General features: G+C 44.2%; 2 protein-coding genes across 2 annotated transcripts in view; one reads left to right on the top strand and one right to left on the bottom strand.

Moving 5' to 3' along the window:
* scarb1 (scavenger receptor class B, member 1) overlaps positions 1 to 8736 on the bottom strand; it is a 49306-nt gene extending 40570 nt beyond the window's left edge. The window contains exons 1-2 of the mRNA XM_084324079.1: positions 8433 to 8736; positions 7297 to 7457 (exon numbers count right to left, since the gene is read on the bottom strand). Of these exons, the coding sequence (XP_084180205.1) occupies positions 7297 to 7457; positions 8433 to 8552 (281 nt within the window). The 5' untranslated portion in view covers positions 8553 to 8736. The remainder of the gene's footprint in view (positions 1 to 7296; positions 7458 to 8432) is intronic.
* Positions 8737 to 11886: 3150 nt separating this feature from the next.
* The window catches only part of ddx56 (DEAD (Asp-Glu-Ala-Asp) box helicase 56), a 33008-nt gene continuing 17486 nt past the window's right edge, over positions 11887 to 27408 (top strand). Inside the window, exons 1-7 of the mRNA XM_084324080.1 lie at positions 11887 to 11994; positions 12762 to 12923; positions 17695 to 17849; positions 18164 to 18334; positions 18495 to 18585; positions 21266 to 21507; positions 23801 to 23953. Of these exons, the coding sequence (XP_084180206.1) occupies positions 11938 to 11994; positions 12762 to 12923; positions 17695 to 17849; positions 18164 to 18334; positions 18495 to 18585; positions 21266 to 21507; positions 23801 to 23953 (1031 nt within the window). The 5' untranslated portion in view covers positions 11887 to 11937. The remainder of the gene's footprint in view (positions 11995 to 12761; positions 12924 to 17694; positions 17850 to 18163; positions 18335 to 18494; positions 18586 to 21265; positions 21508 to 23800; positions 23954 to 27408) is intronic.

The raw sequence follows: 27408 nt of genomic DNA on the forward strand, positions 1-27408 counted from the left end.
AACGTGTCAGTGGCCAATCAGAGAGTGTCAGTCAGTGGCCAATCAGAGAGCGTCTGCCAGAAATGCGGCTAGGAAAAGAAATAGCGCGCCTGTAACATAGCAATTACTGTTTTGTACACGAAAGGAAGAGACATTGCTATGTGTTGATATATGAGAAATAATTGCTAATAAGTAATAATATATTGCCGTTTTATTACTGGATCTTGTAAATCACAAAGAACCTCATGAACACACCTGGTGTTAAATCAAGACTTGGCTGATCAACTAATCACCATCACCTGCGTCAATTAACTCCCGACAAACAAAACATGTCCAAGGCAGTTACTGTTTTAAGATTAGACATTTATGTGCGCGCTGAATTATTGTGACATATGAATAATGAAATATAAACAAACCAGACATAGTCTCTCTACAGCACACTTGCTCAAACTATTTACAATAACATTTACACAATAAAACACGGTGTGCGCAGGAGTCTCTGCCTCACAGAACGATGAACACGGAAGACACTGTAGTCCCTTTCACTGCCACACGACAGAAGGTTAACCCTTTACTATCACATAACCTTCTGTAGTGTGGTAGTGAAAGGGTTAACCTTCTGTAGTGTGATAGTAAAGGGTTAACCTTCTGTAGTGTGGCAGTGAAAGGGTTAACCTGCTGTCGTGTGGCAGTGAAAGGGTTAACCTGCTGTCCTGTGGCAGCGAAAGGGTTAACCGTCTGTGTGTATTGTCACAGTGAAAGGGTCAACCGTTTGGCAGTGCGGCAGTGAAAGGGTCAACTGTTACTGCATATTTCTTTACATGATATGAAGCAGCATGGACCGTCACTGTCGGCCATCAGCCACAAACCAGTTGTATTGGCGAGCCTCGTCTGATTGGTTCGGACACAGCAGTCCGGATGTCCCAACATGGAGATAAAGTAGAATAGTACCATAGAGTAGAGTAGACTACGACTATGCTTGCACCTCATGGTACCAAAGCACCTCAAAGGCACTAAAAACAAGATTACAAACATCTCAAAACAAACTAGTCAGACTACTGCTTGACCTGACTCCTAGAACCCACCTCACCCCTGCCCACTTTGACAACCTAGGATGGCTTAGAGTAGACGACAGAGTACAGCAACTTGCAATGGGCCTGGTCTACAAGATACACTACACGACCAAGGTACCCATGTACATGTCGAAATACTTCCCAAAGGTCAGTGAATACCACGATCACAACACCAGAGGGAGCTCCACAAATCATGTTCAACCCAGATTCGGCTCAAACAAGGGACTAAACACGTTTCGCAATTATGCCACATCAATGTGGAACGCCCTACCCACAGCCGTAAGGAATGTGAATCACTACCCACTTTCAAAACCGCTCTCAAGGAGCACCTACGGGAGACTGCAATTCGAAACTGGCCCCCGTAAATGTCCAAACACCACCTCCCCACCCCACCCATCCCCTGTCCAAACCCCAATCAATCAATCAATCAATCAATCAGACGATGTAGGATTTTCTTCCAGAATGGCGATCAAGTAGAATAGTACCATAGACGATGTAGGATTGACATAATGTGATCTTTCACAACTCTGACTAAGACAGTTAGGACTTCATTCTGTAAACACAGACATGACCTTTAACCTTATAGAGATATCCATATCTCTGTGTCAGCTCCTCCGCTGTTTCAGTGACACCACGCAGCGTGAGGTCGAGATATGAGTGAGATTGTGTGCCCCTGTAAGCACATTACACAGACATGACCTTTAACCTTATAGAGATATCCATATTTTCTGTATTTATTTATATTTTTTAAGAAATGGTAACTTGGTGATCCTTTTCTGTATTTAAAAAAAATACATGATTTTCTGTTTTTGAGAAATGGTCAAACTTATCCAAATATGCTATTTTTATGGAGAACAGTGCAGCTGCAACAGATAGCACTTTAGTGATCCTTTTTTGTATTTAAAAAAAAATACATGACTTTCAGTTTTTGAGAAATGGTCACACTTATCCAAATATGCTATTTTTATGGAAAAGTGTGCAGCTGCAACAGATAGCACTTTAGTGATCATTTTCTGTAATTCTATTTAAAGAAATATGCTATTTGATTTACTACTACAAGCAGTGTAATGTCAACAGTACTAAGCCATTTAGACCTGAAACACCTGTTAATAATGCATTATATAGCCTGCATATATACACACAAATGTGTTTCCCGGTTTCTTATTATTTTGAAAGCAAGCACTTTTGTCATCATTGTAGCAAAAAAGACAGGACCGGAAAATTCTTTATGGTATGTAGGGGTGCCCTGGAATATTGTATTGAACACAGGGGTGCCTTGGCAGCAGAACGGTTGAGAACCCCTGCTCTAGACTATAGGACTATTGCGAGACCAAGACCAACTGTACTCACCCTAAAACGCAATCTAGACAGATTCAATTGTACTATTTTAGGCTAGCTACATGACTGCATGTACCACTCTGGACAAAAACATTTAAATTAATTGAATTGATAATATATTATGAATAAAGACACAAGTCCAAGGTTCTGATCCTGAGGAAACCCAGACCCCTGGAGCCAGAACCAGACATCATTCTGAAGAGGAAGACTGGCAAGATGTGATAATAATAATAATAATAATAATAATAATAATAATAATAATAATAATAATAATAATAATAATAATAATAATAATAATAATAATAATAATAATAATAATAATAATAATAATAATAATAGATCAAATTTATATAGCGCCTTTCATAGAACCCAAAGTCGCTTCACAATCAGGACAAAAAATAGGGCTAGGGAAATAGGGGGGAAAAAGGGGATGAGGGAAGGTAAGGGATAACGGATAATGGACCTAATATCTAAACTAACTGATGGGAAAAGCCTTGGTGAAGAGGTGTGTTTTTAGAGCGGATTTGAAGGTGTCCAGGGTTGGGGCGTTGCGAATTTCGGGGGGGAGAGAGTTCCAGAGGGTAGGGGACGCCACGCTGAAGGCTCTGTCCCCAAAAGTCCGTAACCTGGTGCGAGGGATGGAGAGGAGACCTAGATCAGAGGATCGTAGGTTCCGGGATGGAGTGTACTGGTGGAGGAGATCAGACAGGTACCGGGGGGCGAGGGCATGGAGGGATTTGTAGGTGAGGAGCAGGAGTTTGAAGGTGATGCGGAACCTGACTGGAAGCCAGTGGAGGTGGATGAGGGTGGGGGTGATGTGCTGCCAGGGCTTGGTGTGAGTGAGAACCCTGGCAGCTGAGTTCTGGACATACTGGAGCCTGTCCAGGGCTTTGCTGGGTACCCCGAACAGGACTCCATTACAATAGTCCAACCGGGAGGTGACAAATGAGTGGATCAGGGTCTCAGCCACAGAGTCTGAGAGTGAGGGTCGGAGACGGGAGATGTTTTTGAGGTGGTAGAAGGCAGACTTGGTAACAGATTTGAGAGTGGGAGTGAAATGAAAGTGTGGAGTCAAGGGTGACGCCCAGGTTACGGACTTCGAGAGACGGGGAGATGGAACAGCCGTCAACGTGGAGGAGGAGATCTCCAACCTTCCCGAGCAGTGCCTTGGGGGCCACAACCATGAGCTCCGTCTTTTTGCTGTTCAGTTTCAGTAATTTGGTTGACATCCAGGTTTTTATGGCGTGGAGGCAGTTGACTACAGACTGTGGGGGGAGCTGGGAGGATGGTGAGGTGCTGATATAGTATCATCAGCATAACAATGAAAGTTGAGTCCGTAGTGACGTATAATCTGACCGAGGGGGAGCATGTAAATGGTGAATAGTAGGGGACCCAGCACGGAGCCTTGGGGGACACCGTGGTTGACTGGGGCCGGGGGGGAGGATGAGCCGCTGACGCTGACAAACTGAGATCTATTAGTGAGATATGAATGAAACCAAGACAGAGCTGTACCGGTGATGCCAAGGTTGTCTGAGAGGCATTTGAGGAGGACTGAGTGGGATATTGTATCGAACGCCGCGGAGAGGTCGAGAAGGATGAGGAGGCTGATGTGTCCGGAGTCTGCAGCAAGGAGGAGGTCATTAGTGATCTTGATGAGGGCGGTCTCTGTGCTGTGATGTGCTCGGTAGGCTGACTGAAGGGGTTCGTAGAGCTCATGGTTGGACAGATGTTGATGAAGCTGGGCGGCGACTGCCCTTTCCAAGGTTTTACTTAGGAAAGGAAGGTTGGAGATCGGCCGGTAGTTATCCAGCACCTCAGGGTCCAGACCAGGCTTCTTTAGATGACAGAGAGGAGTTGATGATGATAATGATGATGATGATGATGATGATGATGATGATGATGATGATGATGATGATGATGTTGATGATGATGATGATGATGATGATGATGATAAGGTGAAGTCAGAGAGTGCCCCTCTTACCACCCCCATGCTTTTAACCCTTAGTTTTGAACAGATTATTCATAAATAAAGTCATGGATTTTGTGAGCATATTAACCCTTTCACTACCACACTACAGAAGGTTAACCCTTTACTATCCCACTACAGACAGACAGGTAACTGTAGTGTGGTAGTGAAAGGGTTAACCTTCTGTAGTGTGGTAGTGAAAGGGTTAACCATTTGTCGTGCGGCAGTGAAAGTGTTAACCTTCTGTGTTGTCGCAGTGAAAGGGTTAACCGTTTGGTAGTGCGGCAGTGAAAGGGTTAACCCCTATGTTCTTACTATAGGCTACACCACTAGTCTGAGGTCAGCCAGACGTTTGTACATCCTGCTTTGGGAAACTTCAGTCTAGACCAGTGGTTCTCAAACTACGGGTCGCGATTGGGGTCGCGGATAGGTGACAGTGGGGCATTGGCAAGTAAAAAAATAAATAATAATAATATATATATATTTTATGTTCTGGCAACATATTCTGGCTAAATATGCCTCGTTTTATAAATGTGTATTGATAACATAGTGCTGTAATAACATTTTCTAATAAATATGCATGATCAAGTTCAACAACGTGTGCTTTTATTTTGATATTCCTTAATTCCACGTTTGAAATTACGGGATACATTAACACTTTGAGTGCCAGGGACGTCATATCTCGTTTTTATTAGCCCCCCCACTGAGTGCCACGGATGACAAATATCGTTTTATTGTTTTATTAGCGATCTGAAATCATATTTCATCAACCGAATCTCCCGTTGGTACAGCAGCCCCTACAGGAGCTCAGAGTGGAAAAAAAGCGCCCCCTATCGTCTATCCCTGTGTAACTGCAGGTCAGTCGCTTAGACTGACCTGGGATCTGTAGATCTGTAGAGGTGGAGCCAACTGGCTCCTTGTGCTGGCAAGCAGTCTGCTCAAGAGGGATCTGCTCGCGGGACGGAAATCAGCCTGGAATATATATTTACAGCAGCCAATAATCAATCAATAAGCGTGATCGATATTTGGAATGGCGATCAGGAATTGGAATAATCTTTTTGGAGAACATCTGATCTAAGGTAAGGAGTCTATGTTACCAGTCTTAGGATAATCAGAGCTAGGCCTGCCGCGATAAGCAATAAATCGATTAATTGCCACGATAATTAAAATTAATGCAATGATTTTGACGGGCGCGATTAATTGCTATTTGCGCGTTTGTTTTAATGAGGCGGAACCAGTGCCCCTTGTCAGTCACTGTCCGTGTTGGGAGGCGGGCCGCTGGCTTTACTACAGAGCACAGCACGGGAGCTCCGTGGGGCAGTAGCAACGCCACATATAGCTTAACTACATTTCTCAATGGTGTTGCTCCTTTTAACCAAGTAGCGTTATTTATAGTGTAACGTTAGCTATTTTTAGACCCAAGTAGTTACTCGCTACTGCCCGGAGAAACTGGACTGCTAAATAAAGATGAAAGATCGAGTGTTGATTCTCATTCAATGCTAACAACATTAGCTAAATAGCTAACAAACGAAATACAACGTATAGCATAGCTACAAGTACAACACAGAATAACGTTAATACAATTACATGCATCATTGTTTACAATGAACGGGTGGGGCTAGTCAAAGGACTGGACACGGGGACAAGTTAAACATGAATTCATTTATTATAACGTAGTTTCGAGTCGTGCTGCAGTGCCTACGCACCACAGCTATTCTATTATATACTGCTTTGACGCTTCCTCCTCATCGTTGATTGCCTGTAGTAGCTGCATCTAACGTTAGTAGCTAACGTTAAAACTAACCTAAAGTTAGTTGTTCACCAACAATCTCAATATTTGTTTTATCATTAGCTCGAGACAAGTTGGCCGCTCATAGGTGCCGCTAGGATAATAACAACAATACTTCCGGTCCGGTCGGTGGGCTTCAAAATAAAAGTCTAAACACCGGAAAAGACGGAGCGGTGGGCTTCAAAATAAAAGTTTTGGGAAATAAATTTCTCAAAAAAAAATTCTCTAACCGGTCGCAATAATATCGCTTATCGCAATATTTTCGGGGGCAATTAATCGCCCAGCAAAATGTGTTATCGTGGCAGGCCTAATCAGAGCTGTATTCGCTGAGATAACAGCGTGTCCCCTATGTGTGATGTGGCTGTTTGGCTGTGATCGCTGATGAGGAAATAAGAGAATCGATTTTTCAGCTCACATCTATAGCGTGCATACGTACACATATACTATCGATAATCTAGCGTTTATTTGAAAACGATTCATAAATAGGCCGTTTTTGTGTATTCTAGAATATTCCAGTAAATGTTTTTTATCACGGAATCTTTATATTTTCCTTGAAAACGAGGGCTTTTCGAAATGCTATCAAACGAAAATGAACCGATAAAAAAACAATCCGCTTCGACAATGTTGACTGCAAACGAGTCATTGATAAGCGACGGGCAGATTAGACACATAGCCATAATTTAAAACATAGATTAGGCGTTTTTTTAACGTTAACATTGAAGTGGATGGTGGGCATTCAACGGGGTAAATCAACGTTAATCAAAGGCACTGAAAGTGTTAAGTGTGGGGTCTCTAAGTACCTGCTGTTCAGTATAATCTCTGAGTACCTGCTGTTCAGTATAATCTCTGAGTACCTGTTGTTCAGTATAATCTCTGAGTACCTGCTGTTCAGTATAATCTCTGAGTACCTGCTGTTCAGTATAATCTCCGAGTACCTGCTGTTCAGTATAATCTCTGAGTACCTGCTGTTCAGTATAATCTCTGAGTACCTGCTGTTCAGTATAATCTCTGAGTACCTGTTGTTCAGTATAATCTCTGAGTACCTGTCGTTCAGTATAATCTCTGAGTACCTGCTGTTCAGTATAATCTCTGAGTACCTGTCGTTCAGTATAATCTCTGAGTACCTGTTGATCAGTATAATCTCTGAGTACCTGTACACATAGGGTCCTCTCTGCGCCACCATGGGTTTCTCTCCCGTCAGGACCTCTTGGGCGTTGAGGATGTTAAAGAAATACACAGACATGAAGAACGGCACGGGGACGTCCTTCCACATGTTGTAGGAGATGTCATTGGCCGGGTCGATGACAAGATTCTGGCAGAACAGAGACACAAACACATTACATTACAGTTACATAGAGTTGGTTTTGATAGTCTATCAGTGAGCTGGATACAATCCTACCCGGAGGGGAGAGAACAGATGGTGGAGGTAAACGGTACCCTATCCCCCCCCCCCTCACAGTGAGCTGTGGTGTTCCACAAGGAAGCATACTAGGACCGCTACTGTTCCTAATTTATGCAAACTAGTCAGACTACTGCTTGACCTGACTCCTAGAACCCACCTCACCCCTGCCCACTTTGACAACCTAGGGTGGCTTAGAGTAGACGACAGAGTACAGCAACTTGCAATGGGCCTGGTCTACAAGATACACTACACGACCAAGGTACCCATGTACATGTCAAAATACTTCCCAAAGGTCAGTGAATACCACGACCACAACACCAGAGGGAGCTCCACAAATCATGTGAAACCCAGATTCGGCTCAAACAAGGGACTAAACACGTTTCGCAATTATGCCACATCAATGTGGAACGCCCTACCCACAGCCGTAAAATAATGTGACTGGAAAACGAGTCATTGATAAGCGACGGGCAGATTAGACACATAGCCATAATTTAAAACATAGATTAGGCGATATTAACGCTAACATTGAAGTGGATGGTGGGCATTCAACTGGTAAATCAAGATTAAGCTTGGGCTCTGAAAGTGTGTACTGTACACATTCTGCAATCTGTTAATAACGTTTTCAATCAATCAATCAACATCACATCTGCCTGACCACACAGTATAGCTGCGTAATAAGTGTGTTTATGGACATGTTGTTTCACTTGCATGCAATTCAATATATGACCAAATGTAAATGTAGTTTAATTTGTTAACAGTCCTCCTCATCATAAGAAATGTGGGTTACAATATGAATATGATCATTTGCCTACGTCTTCATTCATAATCTAAATGAAGACTGTATAGAGGCTATATAATCAAGTTAATAGTCGAGAGATCACTTACCTTTACTACTTGGTCGTCAATAATTACTGGTCCAACAAATGCCATAAGTACTCCAAAAAAGACTGCCAGGCTCCCTGCGACTATGAATCCAACAGCTACCTTGGATTTATTGGTGGCCATCGTTGTTGCTGACAACAAGGATAATATTAATAATAATAATGGAACAATTTAAATGTATTTTTTTGTCCAGAGAGCTGTCTTCGTGATAGACTCTAGAGTCTAAAAGAAGATCAGATGTGAGCGACAAACGCTTCACGTCATTATCTGTAAAGTGTCAAATAATCGTCCACGCTGGACCCTAAAGTCCGACCATAAACAACAAACCACTGATTGCGGTTCATTGTGCTCGCAGTGTTTACGTTTTGAAGTCATGGTGGCCACGCCTCTTAGGCGCGTGAAGGCTTATGGGAACTGTAGTCCAAATAATGTGTAACTCTTATTTGGACATGTGTGTTTTGATTGATTGATTGAAAACTTTATTAACAGATTGCAGAATGGGTACGGCTCAATACACACAATTGTTAAGGTTAAGGGGATGCAGACCAGAGAAAGACTTTCGTCTTGTTTACATCAGGGTCCCCCATTTTCATTGTGTTCATTTCACTCTTGTTATAATGTTGATTTAACAACGGTTGATGATGTTACAACGACATCATGCATGTTACATGTTACACGATGAAAGCAGCAAGTTAATTACTGAAAGGAGTTTCACAAACTACCCAGGTGCAACAAAAAGATGACCTGACTACTATATATTATATACCCACATCTGTGTGATCTTGTAACCATTCAGAATGTCATCCCAAAGCTTTCATATTGGGATGTCATGCCACTATTATGTTTAACCCTTGCCACATGAGATCTGCCCAGAGGCTTTTAAATCGTTGCTTAAAACGCACCTCTTTCCCCCTGGCCTTTGACCAGAGTTAGCCTGCCAGTGCCACCTGTACACTACGGTTGCTGTTACTCTGGACTTTTTATCTATTTTCTTGTCTCTTTTATATTGCACCTTGTTCTTGTTTCTTGTTTTCTTAGTGTACTATACCTTTTTCTGTCATTTTTGTGTATTTTATTTGTTACTGCACATTGTATAACACCATTGATTTGTCTGTAAAACAAGACCGAAAAATAAACTTCATTCATCCATTCATGCAATAGGGGGGGAAATGATATGGTGTTGTCCTCCTCCAGAACAGGTTTATTCTGCATTATGGTCATCTCTGTCAATCGATATATTGATCGAGAGGCCCTCTTCAGCAGACATTGTGTGGTCATCTCAAGGTACACAGTCACATCTGAGCATGACCTATGACCCTTGTAGCTGTGTGGGCAGGGCAGGCCCTGGTGTCACTGTGCCGAGCGGTTCACTCCTCGGGCTCCACAACAGAGACCGCTGCCAGACATCCAACTGGGAACGTCCAACACTGAGTGAGTCTGACTCCCACCTAAACGGACAGCGTATGAAGTATATCACGCCATACGTACCTCATGCATACTGCACCTGTGTATACTGTACTATACTGTTGTGAAGAAGGCACGACAACGCCTCTACTTCCTCAGGCGCCTAAGGAAGTTCCAAGTCAGCCAGAAGATCCTTAAGAACTTCTACTCATGTACAATAGAGAGCATCCTGACCGGCAACATCACCTCCTGGTTTGGGAATAGCACTGCACAAGACCGAAGCAGACTACAAAGAGTGACACGTTCAGCCGAACGCACAATTGGAGGGGGGCTCCCCACCCTCCAGAACATTTACAACAAGCGTTGCAAGGGCAAGGCTAAGAGAATCATTAAAGACTCCAGTCACCCGAACAACTGCCTCTTTGAACTGCTGCGGTCAGGCAAGCGATACCGGAGTCTCAAGGCGAGCACAGAAAGACTCAGAAGAAGCTTCTATCCCCAGGCCATCAGGCTGCTAAACGAACAATGAACACTACACAACAACAACCACCAAACGCACATAGCACACACATCCACACGCACACACTCACTTTAAACAGACACACTGTAGCACCCACTCCACACACTTTATAGCACACACCCACTTTAAACAAACACACTGTAGCACCCACTCCCCACACTTTATATTTATTGATGAAGGATTGCACTACAACTCGTACACCTTACTGTAAATTGTACCTAAATTGTACCTCATCCCATTTCTGCTTTGCACTATATAGTACTGTACATTAGTACACTGCATAGTATTGTATATTATATGGTAACTCAGAACATTGTACATATGTCTATGTAATTTTTCTTCTTCTAAATTACATGCTATACTATGTTATTTGATACTATCTTGTCTAGCACAGTCTCTGGAGCGTAACAGTAAGAAGCATTTTGTATGAAAGTATTCTGTACTTCTGTATGACAACTATTAAAGAAACTTGAAACTTGTATACTTACTTAACCCTTTCACTGCCACACGACAGAAGGTTAACCCTTCCACTGTGACAATACAGAAGGTTAGCCCTTTACTATCACACACAACCGACGGCGATGCTCCATCATTAGCATCATTAGCTCCGCGGATTGTCGTGTGGCAGTGAAAGGGTTAATCGTAGCATATATTTAGATTATATAGCGTCCATTGTTGTATATATTTATTGTAATGCAAATATAACTGAGAGGGCATACATATACCCTCATCTGCACCTTGATGTATTTACACGGCATACTTGCTCATATGCGCACACTCAGAGTTAATTATATTATTATTGTTTACACTGCCTATTTTAATTTATTTTACTTCTCCACTGTAGTATAATTCTATGACCTGTATCATGTATTCTACTATCACCATGTACCTCCCCTCCCCCATTCTGCTATGACGCCTGAATTTCCCCAAGGGGATCAATAAAGGAATATCTTATCTTATCTTGTTTTAAAATGGTTGCTGTGAACAGAGAGTATTTACTGTGATACATTTAGCAGTGAAATGTTTTAATACAACCATCCATTTCATGAAGGGTGCAGATATCAAAGGTAAAAGCATTGTTGTGTTTTGTTTTGACAACTCTACCTACCAACCTCCTCCAATGTACAGTTTCTTCGTCAAATGTATATATTCTCTTTTTTTAGACTCTTCTTGTATCACAAACAGTAGCCTACTGTATTTGTAAATCTGGTATGTCATAAATGTCTAGAATAGATGCAACAGTACTGTCTACAATTGTATGTCATATGTTATGATGAATTGAAAACGGGGGACCCTGATGTAAACAAGACGAAAGTCTTTCACAATTGTGTGTATTGAGCCATACTGTATTGTACCCATTCTGCAATCTGTTAAATAAAGTTTTCAATCAATCAATCAATCAATCAATCAATCAATCAATCAATCAATCAATACCTGGATGTTATGAAGCAACAGCTCCATCTGGTGGATTATCTTGGTTCTGCACATCACGTGGTGTGGACGATGCGCCTAGTTGCCAGTGACGTAGAATCCCTGCGACCGACACACGTGTGAGTACAGTGTGAGGAAGGAACCCAGGGAAAGATGGCGACCGACAGGCTACAGTTTCACGAGATGGGTTTAGACGACCGCCTTCTAAAGGTAAGCAGTCGTTTAGATCCACTATTACAATACAAATATAGATATATTAAATATAGCGCCACCCACAGATAATTAAACTGCGCAGTTATGGTAGTTATTCAACAGACAGACGGCTGTCTAAGATATATTTATTGTCTGCCTGCTCAGGCCCCATGTGTTGTGTTTAGTCATAGATTCATTATTATTGTTCTAGGAAGATGAATATGATTTATTATTGTTCTAGGAAGATGAATATGATTTATTATGGTTCTAGGAAGATGAATATGATTTATTATTGTTCTAGGAAGATGAATATGATTTATTATGGTTCTAGGAAGATGAATGATTTATTGTTGTTCTAGGAAGATGAATACGATTTATTATTGTTATAGGAAGATGCATATGATTTATTATTGTTCTAGGAAGATCAATATGATTTATTGTTCTAGGAAGATCAATGGGTACAATACAGTACGGCTCAAAAGGCTCATCCTTTTCGACTCTGCATTGTATATATTGTATAACACTTTTGTCTACATACCTGACTTCTATTTTATACTTGCTATACTTATTTTATACTTATCTCTGGAGCCAAACAGAAAGAAGCATTTTATATAAAAGTATTCTGTATTTTTGTATGATGACAACTAATAAAGAAACTTGAAACAATACTAACAACAACTGCTAAGAGAGGATGAAGACCAGAGAAATACTTTGGTCTCGTTTACATCAGTACTTCTCAGTACATCCCTGACCTCTGACCTGTTGTTGTTGTTGTCGTCCCCCAGGCGCTGGCAGACCTGGGCTGGGCGCAGCCCACGCTGATCCAGGAGAAGGCCATCCCTCTGGCTCTGGAGGGGAAGGACATTCTGGCCCGGGCTCGCACCGGATCAGGCAAGACGGCCGCCTACGCCGTGCCGGTCATCCAGCGCATCCTGACCTCCAAACAGGTCAGACCCTCCCTGTCACTCAGACCCTCCCTGTCAGACATCAGCTCGACCTCTCTCTCTCTCTCTCTCTCTCTCTCTGTCTCTCTGTCTCTCTCTCTATCTCTCTTATCCCTCTCCCTCTCTCTCATCCCTCTCCCTCTCTCCCTCTCTCTCTCCCTGTCTTCTCTCTCTGTGTCTTTCTCCCTCTCTCTCTGTCTTTCTCCCTCTCTCTCTCTCTGTCTTCTCTCTTTCTCTCCTCTCTCTTATCCCTCTCCCTCTCTGTCTTTCTCCCTCTCTCTCTCTGTCTCTCTCTCTGTCTCTGTCTCTCTCCCTCTCCCTCCCTCCCTCTCTCTCCCTGTCTTCGCTCTCTCTGTCTTTCTCCCTCTCTCTCTGTCTTCTCTCTCTCTCTGTCTTTCTCCCTCTCTCTCTCTTTGTCTTTCTCCCTCTCTCTCTCTCTGTCTTCTCTCTCTCTGTCTCTCCTCTCTCTGTCTCTCTCTTATCCCTCTCCCTCTCTGTCTCTCCCTCTGTCTTTCTCCCTCTCTCTCTACCTGTCTTCTCTTTCTCTGTCTTTCTCCCTCTCTCTGTCTTCTCTCTCTCTTTCTCTCCTATCTCTCTGTCTCTCCTCTCTCTCTCTCTCTCTCTCTGTCTCTCTCTTATCCCTCTCTGTCTCCCCCTCTCTGTCTTCTCTCTCTCTCTGTCTCTCTCTCTCTCTCTCTCTCTCTCTCTCTCTCTCTGTCTCTCTCTCTCTCTCTCTCTGTCTCTCCGTCTCTGTCTCTCTCTCTCTCTCTCTCTCTCTCTCTCTCTGTCTCTCGACTCTCTAGGCATGTCTCGTCTCGTCTGGTCATAATAACCAGCAGTGGTGGAAGAAGTACACAATTCCTTTACTTAACCCTTTCACTGCCACACGACAGAAGGTTGTGTGATAGTAAAGGGTTAACCTTCTGTCGTGTGGCAGTGAAAGGGTTTTAACCGGCTGTTGTGTGTGGCAGTGAAAGGGTTAACCTTCTGTGCATTGTCACGGTGAAAGGGTTAACCGTTTTGGTAGTGCGGCAGTGAAAGGGTTAAGTAAAAGAGTAGAAATACCCAGATCAAATAGTACTCTGGTAAAGGTCTTCCATTCAGAATTCTACTTAAAGGAACACGCCAACATTTTGGGAAATTAGCTCACCGTCTTCTCCAGAGAGAGACGAGAAGATGGATACCATCTCTGTGTGTTCAGTAGAAAGCTATCTGGCTGCACGTTAGCCTAGCTTAGCACAATGAATGGAAGCGGACAGTGCCGGTTAGCATATGACCTAGTTGACACGGTCTTATTGCCAGGCCAATAAAGGCATACTGTGTACTAGGGGTGGACGGTATAAACGGTATACGGTATAAACGGTATGAATTTGCTCTACGGTATGGATTTTGAGTATACCGTGTAACCGGTAGTGCAGCTCTAAAATAGCAATGACGTCATGTAACCACAGCGCGACTATTTCACTGGCATTTGCCCCTAAAAATAGATAGAATTAGTCATAGATAATAGATATGTGCGAACTGGAAAAAGTTATTTAGGAGGCTTCGCGCAGTGGGCGTGCCAGCCCCTACCGCACGCATGTAAACACGGGTCTAGTAGTCTAGTGGGACGGGACACAGGAGCTGTCGGCGTCTCCCTGAGCTAACGTTAGCTTAGCTACCGTTACAAAATGACCCAGTCAACTATTCACTTTTAGTTTAATACATGATGGGGCATTGTCTAACCGAACGGTATCTAGTCGGCCAGCTACCGATAGCTCCTGACATCAACAAACGCTCCACAAAGTCTAGTACTAGAGACGTGTATGCTACCTGTTAGCTCACGTTAACACAAGTTAGTTCACCGTTCAAAACGAAATGTCCCATTGAACTAAATAATTCACTGAGGCGTTGTATTAACGTTATATATGCAGTAGCTACAGATAGCTCATGATATCAATGTCTTATAACACTGATTCGATGCGTATTCGAGCTGAGGGCTTGCTAACGTTATAATACCAATACAATAGGGTCCAGGTGCAGCGCCGGAGAATCCTGGCCGTAGCTCTGCTCGAGGCTACTCGAGTATAGGTCCAGGTGCAGCTCCGGAGAATTCTGGCCGTAGCTGGAGGCTACTAGAGTACACACAGACAGTGGAGCTTGTTGCGTGGTGGCGATGTCTCGCAGATAATACCAGTACAAGTCTAATTATATAATATATATATTTTATAAAAAAAAAAAAAAATTATATAAAATAAAAATAAAATTTTTTATCAAAAACGATGATACCGTGATATATACCGTTACCGTCTATGCTTCAAATTATACCGTGATATAAATTTTAGACCATACCGTCCACCCCTACTGTGTACATCATTAGTGACCACCTTTTACAATCAGTCAATACATTTATAGTCTGGACAAAGTATGGGATTTTGAAATGGAAAATGTGTAGAGAATCTGCTGCTACCCAAAGAAACGCTGGTGTTGTTCAGTCCTTTCTGCATCTGATTGGTTGTGTGTTTGTTGTATTGTCATCAGAGTGTGTGTGTGAGCAGGCTGTGACATCATCATCATCATCATCATCATCATTTATTCGTACATGGAATTACCACAGTCCAACGGTACATATTAATATAATTCACCAAATTCCATGGCCGAAAGGAACAGGAAGAAGAAAAATGCGTATATACCTGCCCCTACACTAGGGATGCCCCCCGGACCCCGGTTTTGAACGGGAACCGGTACTATATTAGAAAATACCGGAGTATTTATAAGCTCCGACGTCCTCGGTACTGCTATCGATACTCTAGAGAAATTATTATTATTATTATTATTTAAAAGTTGCGAACGATCCTCTCTCTGTCTCTGCACGAGAAGCGAGCCGCAGCCAGCGAGTCAATTATTACACACACTCCTCGCGAGTCGCTCGCTAGTGCTACACATAGACATATGGGTACTCCTTAATGAAAGTCCCCGACGCCCCGTGCTATAGCGCGCTGCACACAGACAGCAGCTCTGCATGCACTGAGTCGTGATCATGGCGGATAGAGCGAAGCGTTCTAAAGTATGGATATACTTTACAAGGGTCAATGCCGACAATGCACGTTGCCACAAGTGCAACAAAACATTTGCCAGTAAGGGTGGCAATACGAGCAACCTATCAAAACATTTGTTGGCAAAACATGATATTAGTGTGCAGAAATGCGCCGTATTCGACTGCCTTGCGCGCAGTGGTCCATCTGCATCCACGTCCACTGCAGCCGGTAAGCCAAGATACGGAGTTTCCTAGGCTAATAACGAATTATTACAAATAGGCTAATAAACAAAATAATTGTTTAGCTACAAATACTACAATCTAAAAACGTTTTATAGATCGTCAAGCTGAGGCGTCAGCCACCAATGTGTCCCAGGCCAGTGAGCCCACCACACATCCTCCCTCTACCTCCCTCCACCACCCAAAGTCCTTTCTCCCTAGCAGCTAGAGGAAGGATGACAGAGGATAGGGTGAACGAGTGTCACAGTTCTGTTAGCCTTTTGCATTTGTTGTTTATTATAAAAAGTCTATAATTCAGAGTCAGACACATTTAAAACATTGTTGCTGCTGTTGCTGAAGAAATTATATTCATTTATTATATTTATTTATAAAGTTATATAAAAGAACATTGCTGCTGCTGTTGCTGAAGAAATTATATTTATTTATAATACTTATTTATAAAGTATTAAGTTGTATAAATAATAAAGCAATGTCGATTCTGTTCTTAATTAATTGTCTTTTTTTCTTGCAAAAATAATAATCAAAAAGAACCGATAAGAGTATCGATAAAGTACCGAACCGTTAAGCAGTATCGATAAGAGTAGTAGTATCGATAAAATCCTAACGATACCCATCCCTACCCTACACACATACAGCACACCGATAGACTTATTGCGTAAAACCAAACAGAATGTACCCATTTAGCAAAAATGGAAACATCAACACAACTAAATTAAATCAACATAAATAAACCCATTTTGTGTATCTATCAATCAAACTACATATTTAGGTTCATTCATTTATACACACACACACACACACACATGTATCTATACATTTATATAATGTATTATTCTATATTATACTTCTATATACTATATCATTTTATAATTTTTATTTTATTATAATATAACTAAATCATACTCTTTATACTACACCATACAGTATTATACAATATTTTAATATATTATTATTATTCTATGTTACGCTGCTATATACTATATATTACTATACTCATACTAGCCTATACTGCAATGCTATGCTATGTTATCCTGTTATGCTAAACTGCAATATTATACTAAACTGTATATCGGTGAACTAAACATCACTGATGTGTTGTTATGTGTCTGTCATCAGAGTGTGAGCAGGCTGTGACATCATCACTGATGTGTTGTTATGTGTTTGTCCTCAGAGTGTCCGTGAGCAGGCTGTGACATCATCACTGATGTGTTGTTATGTGTCTGTCATCAGAGTGTGAGCAGGCTGTGACATCATCACTGATGTGTTGTTATGTGTCTGTCATCAGAGTGTCCGTGAGCAGGCTGTGACATCATCACTGATGTGTTGTTATGTGTTTGTCATCAGAGTGTCCGTGAGCAGGCTGTGACATCATCACTGATGTGTTGTGTGTTTGTCATCAGAGTGTCCGTGAGCAGGCTGTGACATCATCACTGATGTGTTGTTATGTGTTTGTCCTCAGAGTGTCTGTGAGCAGGCTGTGACATCATCACTGATGTGTTGTTATGTGTTTGTCATCAGAGTGTCCGTGAGCAGGCTGTGACATCACTGATCCTGGTGCCGACCAAGGAGCTGGGTCAGCAGGTTCAGGCGATGATGCGTCAGCTGACGGCCTACTGCGCCCGCGACGTCCGCGTGGCCGACATATCTGGGAAGGCCGACCTGTCAGCCCAGAGGTCAGTCTGTGTTTAATACCTGACAGTCTGTTTATTAATGATACCTGTCAGTCTGTTTATTAATGATACCTGACAGTCTGTTTATTAATGATACCTGTCAGTCTGTGTTTAATGATACCTGTCAGTCTGTTTATTAATGATACCTGTCAGTCTGTGTTTATTAATGATACCTGACAGTCTGTTTATTAATGATACCTGTCAGTCTGTTTATTAATGATACCTGTCAGCCCAGAGGTCAGCCTGTTTATTAATGATACCTATTCATTGTAAAAGATCAAATGAAACGTGATGGTTGTGGTTGATCTCCCGGTCAGGCCCATCCTGATGGAGAAGCCCGACGTGGTGGTGGGGACCCCCTCCCGCGTGTTGGCCCACCTCAACGCCAAGAACCTGGTGCTGCTCTCCTCGCTGGAGAACCTGGTGATCGACGAGGCCGACCTGCTCTTCTCCTTCGGCTTCGAGGCGGACCTCAAGGACCTGCTGTGGTGAGTCAAACACTAGGGGAGACAGACAGACACTAGGGGAGACAGACAGACACTAGGGGAGACAGACAGAAGATTAGCTCTTGACCTCAGACTGCAGTCGGAGCATGAACGGTTCCTAACTGTCGACCGGTGTCTGTTGTGATTGTTGTGTTGAAAACAGTCATCTGCCGAAGATCTACCAGTCGTTCCTGATGTCTGCGACTCTCAGCGAGGACGTCCAGGCCCTGAAGGAGCTGCTGCTGCACAACCCTGTGAGACCTTACTACACACACCACACACACAACCCTGTTACACTATACTACACAATCAACACACACTACACACACAACTAGGCCTGCCGCGATAAGCAATAAATCGATTAATTGCCGCGATAATTAAAATGAATGCAATGATTTTGACGGGCGCGATTAATTGCTATTTGCGCGTTTGTTTTAATGAGGCGGACCCAGTGCCCCTTGTCAGTCACTGTCCGTGTTGGGAGGCGGGCCGCTGGCTTTACTAGAGCACAGCACAGGAGCTCCGTGGGGCTAACGTTACCCCTCATTGTGTCTATTCTACTAGCATTAACGTTACTCATACAAACAGAGTAAACACAGTTTTCAATCAATCAACCAATAACAACATTAACGAGACCCTCGTTGTGTCTATTCTGCTAACGCTAACGTTACCTCTCATTGTGTCTATTCTACAAGCGTTAACGTTAGCTAGGCTGTCTATGCTATTAGGCTAACAAGCTGTAACGTTACCAGTCGCGTCTATTTGCTAACGTTAGCATTAGGTAATAACCGGTTTAAAATGGATGGTGATTACCTCACGTTGTGTCTATTCTACTAGCATTAACGTTACTCATACAAACAATCAATAGCGAGTTATATTGATCACGCTATGTACGATAGCCATGCTAAAACGCTAGCACAACATTAGCACCTAACCTAACAACAAGCCTTAACAAGTCAGCGATCTTTTTGCGAGACTAAACTCTCCGCTCGGTGGCAAATTGTGTTGATGTCGGTTTTGTTTAATCAATAAATGAGGCAGAATACACAGTGACTGTATCCTTTGTTTATTGCACTTGTGCCTGCTGCAAACATAATGATTATGAAATCCTAGAGACGCGTCTCTATTCTGACCAATCAGTGGTCTGCAGTGTTTCACGTGACTTTTCTGGTACCCAAAGTACCCAAAAAGTACCTGATAATCACAACAATACTTCCGGTCCGGTCGGTGGGCTTCAAAATAAAAGTCTAAAACACCGGAAAAGACGGAGCGGTGGGCTTCAAAATAAAAGTTTTGGGAAATAAATTTCTCAAAAAAAAATTCTCTAACCGGTCGCAATAATATCGCTTATCGCGATATTTTCGGGGGCAATTAATCGCCCAGCAAAATGTGTTATCGTGGCAGGCCTACACACAACACACACAACCCTGTAAGACTATACTACACACACAACACACACAACCAGCGTTTCCGTTAGCCGGTAATTACCGGTATTTGACCGGCAAAATCTGTTGAAGTCCGACATATTTAATCTCTCCGGTCATAATGTCCGGTGAAAATAATTCCCTCTAAACACAATTAGATTATTTGAATTGTATTAAAATAGGCTAAAATTAAATAGCCTATGCGATTAACGAAACAATCATTACATTTGTCGTTGCTTCACCAAGCAGCCGGTCTAATAATGACATCCTTTTGTCAGCGCGAGCTGGCTGCTGATATATTTGCGAGAAGCATGGCTTGGCAGGGTGCAGTACTCCAATTCAGCCATTGGCAATTCAGCTGTTGGGTGGGGGCGCTGCTGACACCGCTGCTCTGCTCTGCCTGCTCCATGCTTCACGTAAATATATCAGCAGCCAGCTCGCGCTGACAACATGATGTCATTATTAGACCGGCTGCTTGGTGAAGCAACGACAAATGTAATGATTGTTTCGTTCATCGCATAGGCTATTTAATTTTAGCCTATTTTAATACAATTCAAATAATCAAATTGTGCTTAGAGGGAATTATTTTCACCGGACATTATGACCGGAGAGATTAAATATGTCGGACTTCAACAGATTTTGCCGGTCAAATACCGGTAATTACCGGCTAACGGAAACGCTGGTTGTGTGTGTTGTGTGTGTAGTATAGTCTTACAGGGTTGTGTGTGTTGTGTGTGTAGTATAGTCTTACAGAGATATACATCACGGCGCAAACCCACGATAATGTTGCCGTCTCTCTCTGCCAAATTTCTCAGTTCTTCGCTTGATATAATTAATACAAATGTCCAATATAACGGAATTCGTTAGCTCATAAAAATGTGATTATAACAGACTGCTGTTTATTAAGGTCGGGCAGACTGCCCACCGACACCTCAAGTCGGCAGCAGCACGAAGTCTCGAGGGACTTATTTTATTTGGAATATATTAATGACTGTATATACGCAAAAGTAGCCTAGTTTTAAGTTAAAATATTATAAATGCCTTGATGATGTCATTCTTTATATAGGCCTATCAATTGTTTTTAAGCTCAATAAACTCTGACCGGAATTTATCCCATTTGTCCGGTAGATTGAAATCTACCGGACACTCAGACCTGCAAAAAAGAATTCTAACGGAAACCCTGCACACAACCCTGTTACACTATACTACACACACAACACACACAACCCTGTTAGACCAGTGGTTCTCAACTGGTCTAGCCTCGGGACCCAACATTTTTATGTTTTATGTCATTATTATGTCGTGACCAAATTTTTTAACCACGATGATTTATAAAAAAAATAAATAAAAAAATTGCAGTAATACACAATCTTTCATGCACTGTTAAAAACATGAAATAAACACAAAAAAGTGCAACAAAAGTGCAACTAGGGCTAAAAACCCAATGAAATCAAATAATAATAAATAATATATGCTTCTTAGCTTAACATAGCTCTTCCTCTTCCTCCAGGTTGTCCTGAAGCTCCAAGGCTCCCAGCTCCCAGACAGCGGGCAGCTGCAGCAGTACAGCATCAAGTGTGAGGAGGAGGACAAGTTCCTGCTGGTCTACACCCTCCTCAAGCTGCGTCTGGTCCAGGGCAAGACCCTGCTCTTCGTGGGGGCGATCGATAGGTGCTACAGGCTCAAACTGTTCCTGGAACAGTTCAGCATCCCCGCCTGCGTGCTCAACTCGGAGCTACCCGTCCATTCCAGGTGAGAAGAGGGAGGGTCCTGGTCCTGGCAGACATCTTGTTTGTCTCCAACACCTGGTAGCTTCTTCATCATACATGTCCATATTGGTTGTATGACGACACTCTACAGCTGATGTATATATAACCAAGTTACGTGATAATGTTAAGCACCCTCTCCCTGGGGGAGAGAGCTATGAGCATGTTTGGCGTCTGACCGGGACAGGAAACAGGACATTTTCTTATTTTATTTTACCTTTATTTAGCCAGAGAAAACATTAACATTTTCCGTGCCAGCCACACAGGAACCCCGTTGCGTCTATTCAATGACAGAACGCTCACTTTTGTGAATGCATAAACTATATCTTAAATTATGGCTATGTGTCTAATACGACCGTCGCTTATCAATGACTTGTTTGCAGTCAACATTGTCGAAACGTATTGTTTTTTAAATCAGTTCATTTCCGTTTTATACCATTTTGAAAAACGCTAATTTTTTTAAAGTTTTAGAAAAAAAATGTATTCTGTGATAATCGCCCTTTACTGGAATACACAAAACACATTGTAATTTTCCGACCTATTTATGAATCGTTTTTCAAATAAACGCTAGATTATCGATAGTATATGTGTACTTATGCACGCTATAGAAGCGGGCTGAACATTTTATTATCTTATTTCCTGATCGCACACACACACAGCCACACACACACATATGGCACACGCTGATATATAGGTGAAAATAGCTCTGATTATCCCAAGACTGGTAAAAGAGATTCCTTACCTCAGATCAGATGTTCTCCAAAATGATTATTCCAATTCCTGATCGCCATTCCAAATATCGATCGCGTTTATTGATCCAACGCTGGGTACTGGAAACACATATTCTCCGCTGTTCTGATGGTGGGCGATGACTGCAGTAGGCTCGGATTACATGCCTGACAAGTAAAATGTGGAAGCAGGACTTTTTTTTCTCCATGCGTTTTCATTGACTCCATTCCAACTCATACCATCCAGAGAGACGATAGGGGGCGGTATTTTCCCTGTTCGAGCTCAAAGCCAGTCCCAGTGGTAACGTGAGGCTAGATTGATGAAATATGAATGGAAATCGCTAATAAAAAATATAACGATTAAACGACGAGATCTCTCTTGACCATGTTCTGTGGAAGCACTCAACGGTGGGCATGAACTAACGAGAATTCTCATTGTCGTTGGCACTCAAAGTGTTAAGAACAGGTTTCTTATTTACAATGTCGATCTGGTCATTCAGTCGATCTGGTCATATATGTAGAAACAGTAGTGTTGTTTGGACTTGAGTCTATCCATCCCTCCCAGTTCACGATTAGAGTTTCAAGAGTCACCTTTTATTTTACAAAAAGTGATGTTTGGTCAAAGTTAGATTTGCACTTTATTAATCCCAATAGGGAAATTCATTCTTGTTTGATGATCAAGAGGCACCTTTTATTTGTTTTAAGTGAAGTTTGGTGAAAAAGCAAGTTATTGCACTATTAATCCCAATAGGGACATTCATCTTTGTTTGATCAAGAGTAACCTTTTATTTATATATATATATTTTTTTTAAGTGAAGATTGGTGAAAGTTAGGTTTGCACTTCAATCCCAATAGGGAAATTCATCTTGGTTTGATAATTTTTTTGTCGAATGAAAACAAAGGTTATGGGCGGTCAGGTGGCGTAGCGGAGATTGTGCTCGTCACCAATGCAAGAGGCTGCGGTCTCGACTCCCGGAGAGTCAGCATTGCCTTGGCTCGGGCTGATCGCTATACTAACTCGTTTGGCTGAGTTAGGGGGAGGGGAGCCGTGGGTGGGTCCTGGGCGTTGTGGACAGCGACCCCTACAGTTCGGTCGGGGCGCCTGCTCAGCGAAGGGTAGGATCTGGAGAGAGGTAGTGTGATCCTCCCACACGTTACACTCTCCCAGTGAGAGTCTGCGCTGCCAGGCTGGCTGCCGGAGGAAAGCATGTGACAGTCTCCGGCCTCTCGGACCAACAGTAGGGGAAAGTGCGCAACAACCAGGAAGGGGGTTGGGAATTGGCATAAAAATCGGAAAAAGGAGGGGGGAAAAGAGTAAAAAAAAATAGTTATTTGAATGATTTCCTTGGCGTTTCTAGTTCAGATTTTTTTTAAATGTTTTATCTGAGATTTTCTTTTAGGCCATATCGCGCAGCCCTAATTTCAATACTTAAAGTCGGAGCCGATGCAGCTTTAAATAATCATAAATGTCTTTGGATCCTCCTCGTTGGAAGAGTCACAGGTCTGTTGCTGTTGCTCTGTCCATTAACCCCTCGCCCTCACCCCCACCAGGTGCCACATCATCTCCCAGTTCAACCAGGGCTTCTACGATTACATCATCGCCACAGACGAACAGGGATTGGCTAATCCCACAGGAACAGCACAGACTCCCGGGCAGAAGAAGAAGAAAAAGAAGAAGAAGAAGAGTGCAGGAAAACCAGGAAGGTGAGGAGGATCACGTCTTTTCATGTTCTCATCTCATGTTCTCATGTTCTCACGTTTAGTCATTATGCAAATTAATTGTGTGTGTCACAGTCCTGGTCTTTGTGCTACACCTTGGGTGTAGACTACCACATGTCTCCTCTGTTGGCCTGGGGAGGGTGTAGACTACCACATGCCTCCTCTGTGGGTCTGGGGAGGGTGTAGACTACCACATGTCTCCTCTGTTGGTCTGGGGAGGGTGTAGACTACCACATGTCTCCTCTGTTGGCCTGGGGAGGGTGTAGACTACCACATGTCTCCTCTGTCGGTCTGAGGAGGGTGTAGACTACCACATGTCTCCTCTGTCGGTCTGAGGAGGGTGTAGACTACCACATGTCTCCTCTGTTGGCCTGGGGAGGGTGTAGACTACCGCATGTCTCCTCTGTTGGTCTGGGGGAGGGTGTAGACTACCACATGTCTCTTCTGTCAGTCTGGGGAGGGTGTAGACTACCACATGTCTCCTCTGTTGGTCTGGGGAGGGTGTAGACTACCACATGTCTCCTCTGTTGGTCTGGGGAGGGTGTAGACTACCACATGTCTCCTCTGTCGGTCTGGGGAGGGTGTAGACTACCACATGTCTCCTCTGTTGGTCTGGGGAGGGTGTGGACTACCACATGTCTCTTCTGTCAGTCTGGGGAGGGTGTAGACTACCACATGTCTCCTCTGTTGGTCTGGGGAGGGTGTAGACTACCACATGTCTCCTCTGTTGGTCTGGGGAGGGTGTAGACTACCACATGCCTCCTCTGTTGGTCTGGGGAGGGTGTAGACTACCACATGTCTCCTCTGTTGGTCTGGGGAGGGTGTAGACTACCACATGTCTCCTCTGTCGGTCTGGGGAGGGTGTAGACTACCACATGTCTCCTCTGTCGGTCTGGGGAGGGTGTAGACTACCACATGTCTCCTCTGTTGGTCTGGGGAGGGTGTAGACTACCACATGTCTCCTCTGTTGGTCTGGGGAGGGTGTAGACTACCACATGTCTCCTCTGTTGTTCTGGGGAGGGTATAGACTACCACATGTCTGCTCTGTTGGTCTGGGGAGGGTGTAGACTACCACATGTCTCCTCTGTTGGTCTGGGGAGGGTGTAGACTACCACATGTCTCCTCTGTCGGTCTGGGGAGGGTGTAGACTACCACATGTCTCCTCTGTCGGTCTGGGGAGGGTGTAGACTACCGCATGTCTCCTCTGTTGGTCTGGGGAGGGTGTAGACTACCGCATGTCTCCTCTGTTGGTCTGGGGAGGGTGTAGACTACCGCATGTCTCCTCTGTTGGTCTGGGGAGGGTGTAGACTACCACATGTCTCCTCTGTTGGCCTGGGGAGGGTGTAGACTACCACATGTCTGCTCTGTTGGTCTGGGGAGGGTGTAGACTACCACATGTCTCCTCTGTCGGTCTGAGGAGGGTGTAGACTACCACATGTCTCCTCTGTCGGTCTGAGGAGGGTGTAGACTACCACATGTCTCCTCTGTTGGCCTGGGGAGGGTGTAGACTACCGCATGTCTCCTCTGTTGGTCTGGGGGAGGGTGTAGACTACCACATGTCTCTTCTGTCAGTCTGGGGAGGGTGTAGACTACCACATGTCTCCTCTGTTGGTCTGGGGAGGGTGTAGACTACCACATGTCTCCTCTGTTGGTCTGGGGAGGGTGTAGACTACCACATGTCTCCTCTGTCGGTCTGGGGAGGGTGTAGACTACCACATGTCTCCTCTGTTGGTCTGGGGAGGGTGTGGACTACCACATGTCTCTTCTGTCAGTCTGGGGAGGGTGTAGACTACCACATGTCTCCTCTGTTGGTCTGGGGAGGGTGTAGACTACCACATGTCTCCTCTGTTGGTCTGGGGAGGGTGTAGACTACCACATGCCTCCTCTGTTGGTCTGGGGAGGGTGTAGACTACCACATGTCTCCTCTGTTGGTCTGGGGAGGGTGTAGACTACCACATGTCTCCTCTGTCGGTCTGGGGAGGGTGTAGACTACCACATGTCTCCTCTGTCGGTCTGGGGAGGGTGTAGACTACCACATGTCTCCTCTGTTGGTCTGGGGAGGGTGTAGACTACCACATGTCTCCTCTGTTGGTCTGGGGAGGGTGTAGACTACCACATGTCTCCTCTGTTGTTCTGGGGAGGGTATAGACTACCACATGTCTGCTCTGTTGGTCTGGGGAGGGTGTAGACTACCACATGTCTCCTCTGTTGGTCTGGGGAGGGTGTAGACTACCACATGTCTCCTCTGTCGGTCTGGGGAGGGTGTAGACTACCACATGTCTCCTCTGTCGGTCTGGGGAGGGTGTAGACTACCGCATGTCTCCTCTGTTGGTCTGGGGAGGGTGTAGACTACCGCATGTCTCCTCTGTTGGTCTGGGGAGGGTGTAGACTACCGCATGTCTCCTCTGTTGGTCTGGGGAGGGTGTAGACTACCACATGTCTCCTCTGTTGGCCTGGGGAGGGTGTAGACTACCACATGTCTCCTCTGTTGGCCTGGGGAGGGTGTAGACTACCACCTGTCTCCTCTGTTGGCCTGGGGAGGGTGTAGACTACCACATGTCTCCTCTGTTGGTCTGGGGAGGGTGTAGACTACCACACGTCTCCTCTGTCGGTCTGGGGAGGGTGTAGACTACCACACGTCTCCTCTGTTGGCCTGGGGAGGGTGTAGACTACCACATGTCTCCTCTGTTGGTCTGGGGAGGGTGTAGACTACCACATGTCTCCTCTGTTGGCCTGGGGAGGGTGTAGACTACCACATGTCTCCTCTGTTGGCCTGGGGAGGGTGTAGACTACCACATGTCTCCTCTGTTGGTCTGGGGAGGGTGTAGACTACCACATGTCTCCTCTGTTGGCCTGGGGAGGGTGTAGACTACCACATGTCTCCTCTGTCGGCCTGGGGAGGGTGTAGACTACCACATGTCTCCTCTGTTGGTCTGGGGAGGGTGTAGACTACCACATGTCTCCTCTGTTGGTCCGGGGAGGGTGTAGACTACCACATGTCTCCTCTGTTGGTCTGGGGAGGGTGTAGACTACCACATGTCTCCTCTGTCGGTCTGGGGAGGGTGTAGACTACCACATGTCTCCTCTGTCGGTCTGGGGAGGGTGTAGACTACCACATGTCTCCTCTGTCGGTCTGGGGAGGGTGTAGACTACCACATGTCTCCTCTGTTGGTCTGGGGAGGGTGTAGACTACCACATGTCTCCTCTGTCGGTCTGTGGAGGGTGTAGACTACCACATGTCTCCTCTGTTGGTCTGAGGAGGGTGTAGACTACCACATGTCTTCTCTGTTGGTCTGGGGAGGGTGTAGACTACCACATGTCTCCTCTGTTGGTCTGGGGAGGGTGTAGACTACCACATGTCTCCTCTGTTGGTCTGGGGAGGGTGTAGACTACCACATGTCTCCTCTGTCGGTCTGGGGAGGGTGTAGACTACCACATGT

Source organism: Notolepis coatsorum (assembly GCF_963971535.1).
Source record: "Notolepis coatsorum genome assembly, chromosome: 11".
Taxonomy (NCBI): domain Eukaryota; kingdom Metazoa; phylum Chordata; class Actinopteri; order Aulopiformes; family Paralepididae; genus Notolepis; species Notolepis coatsorum.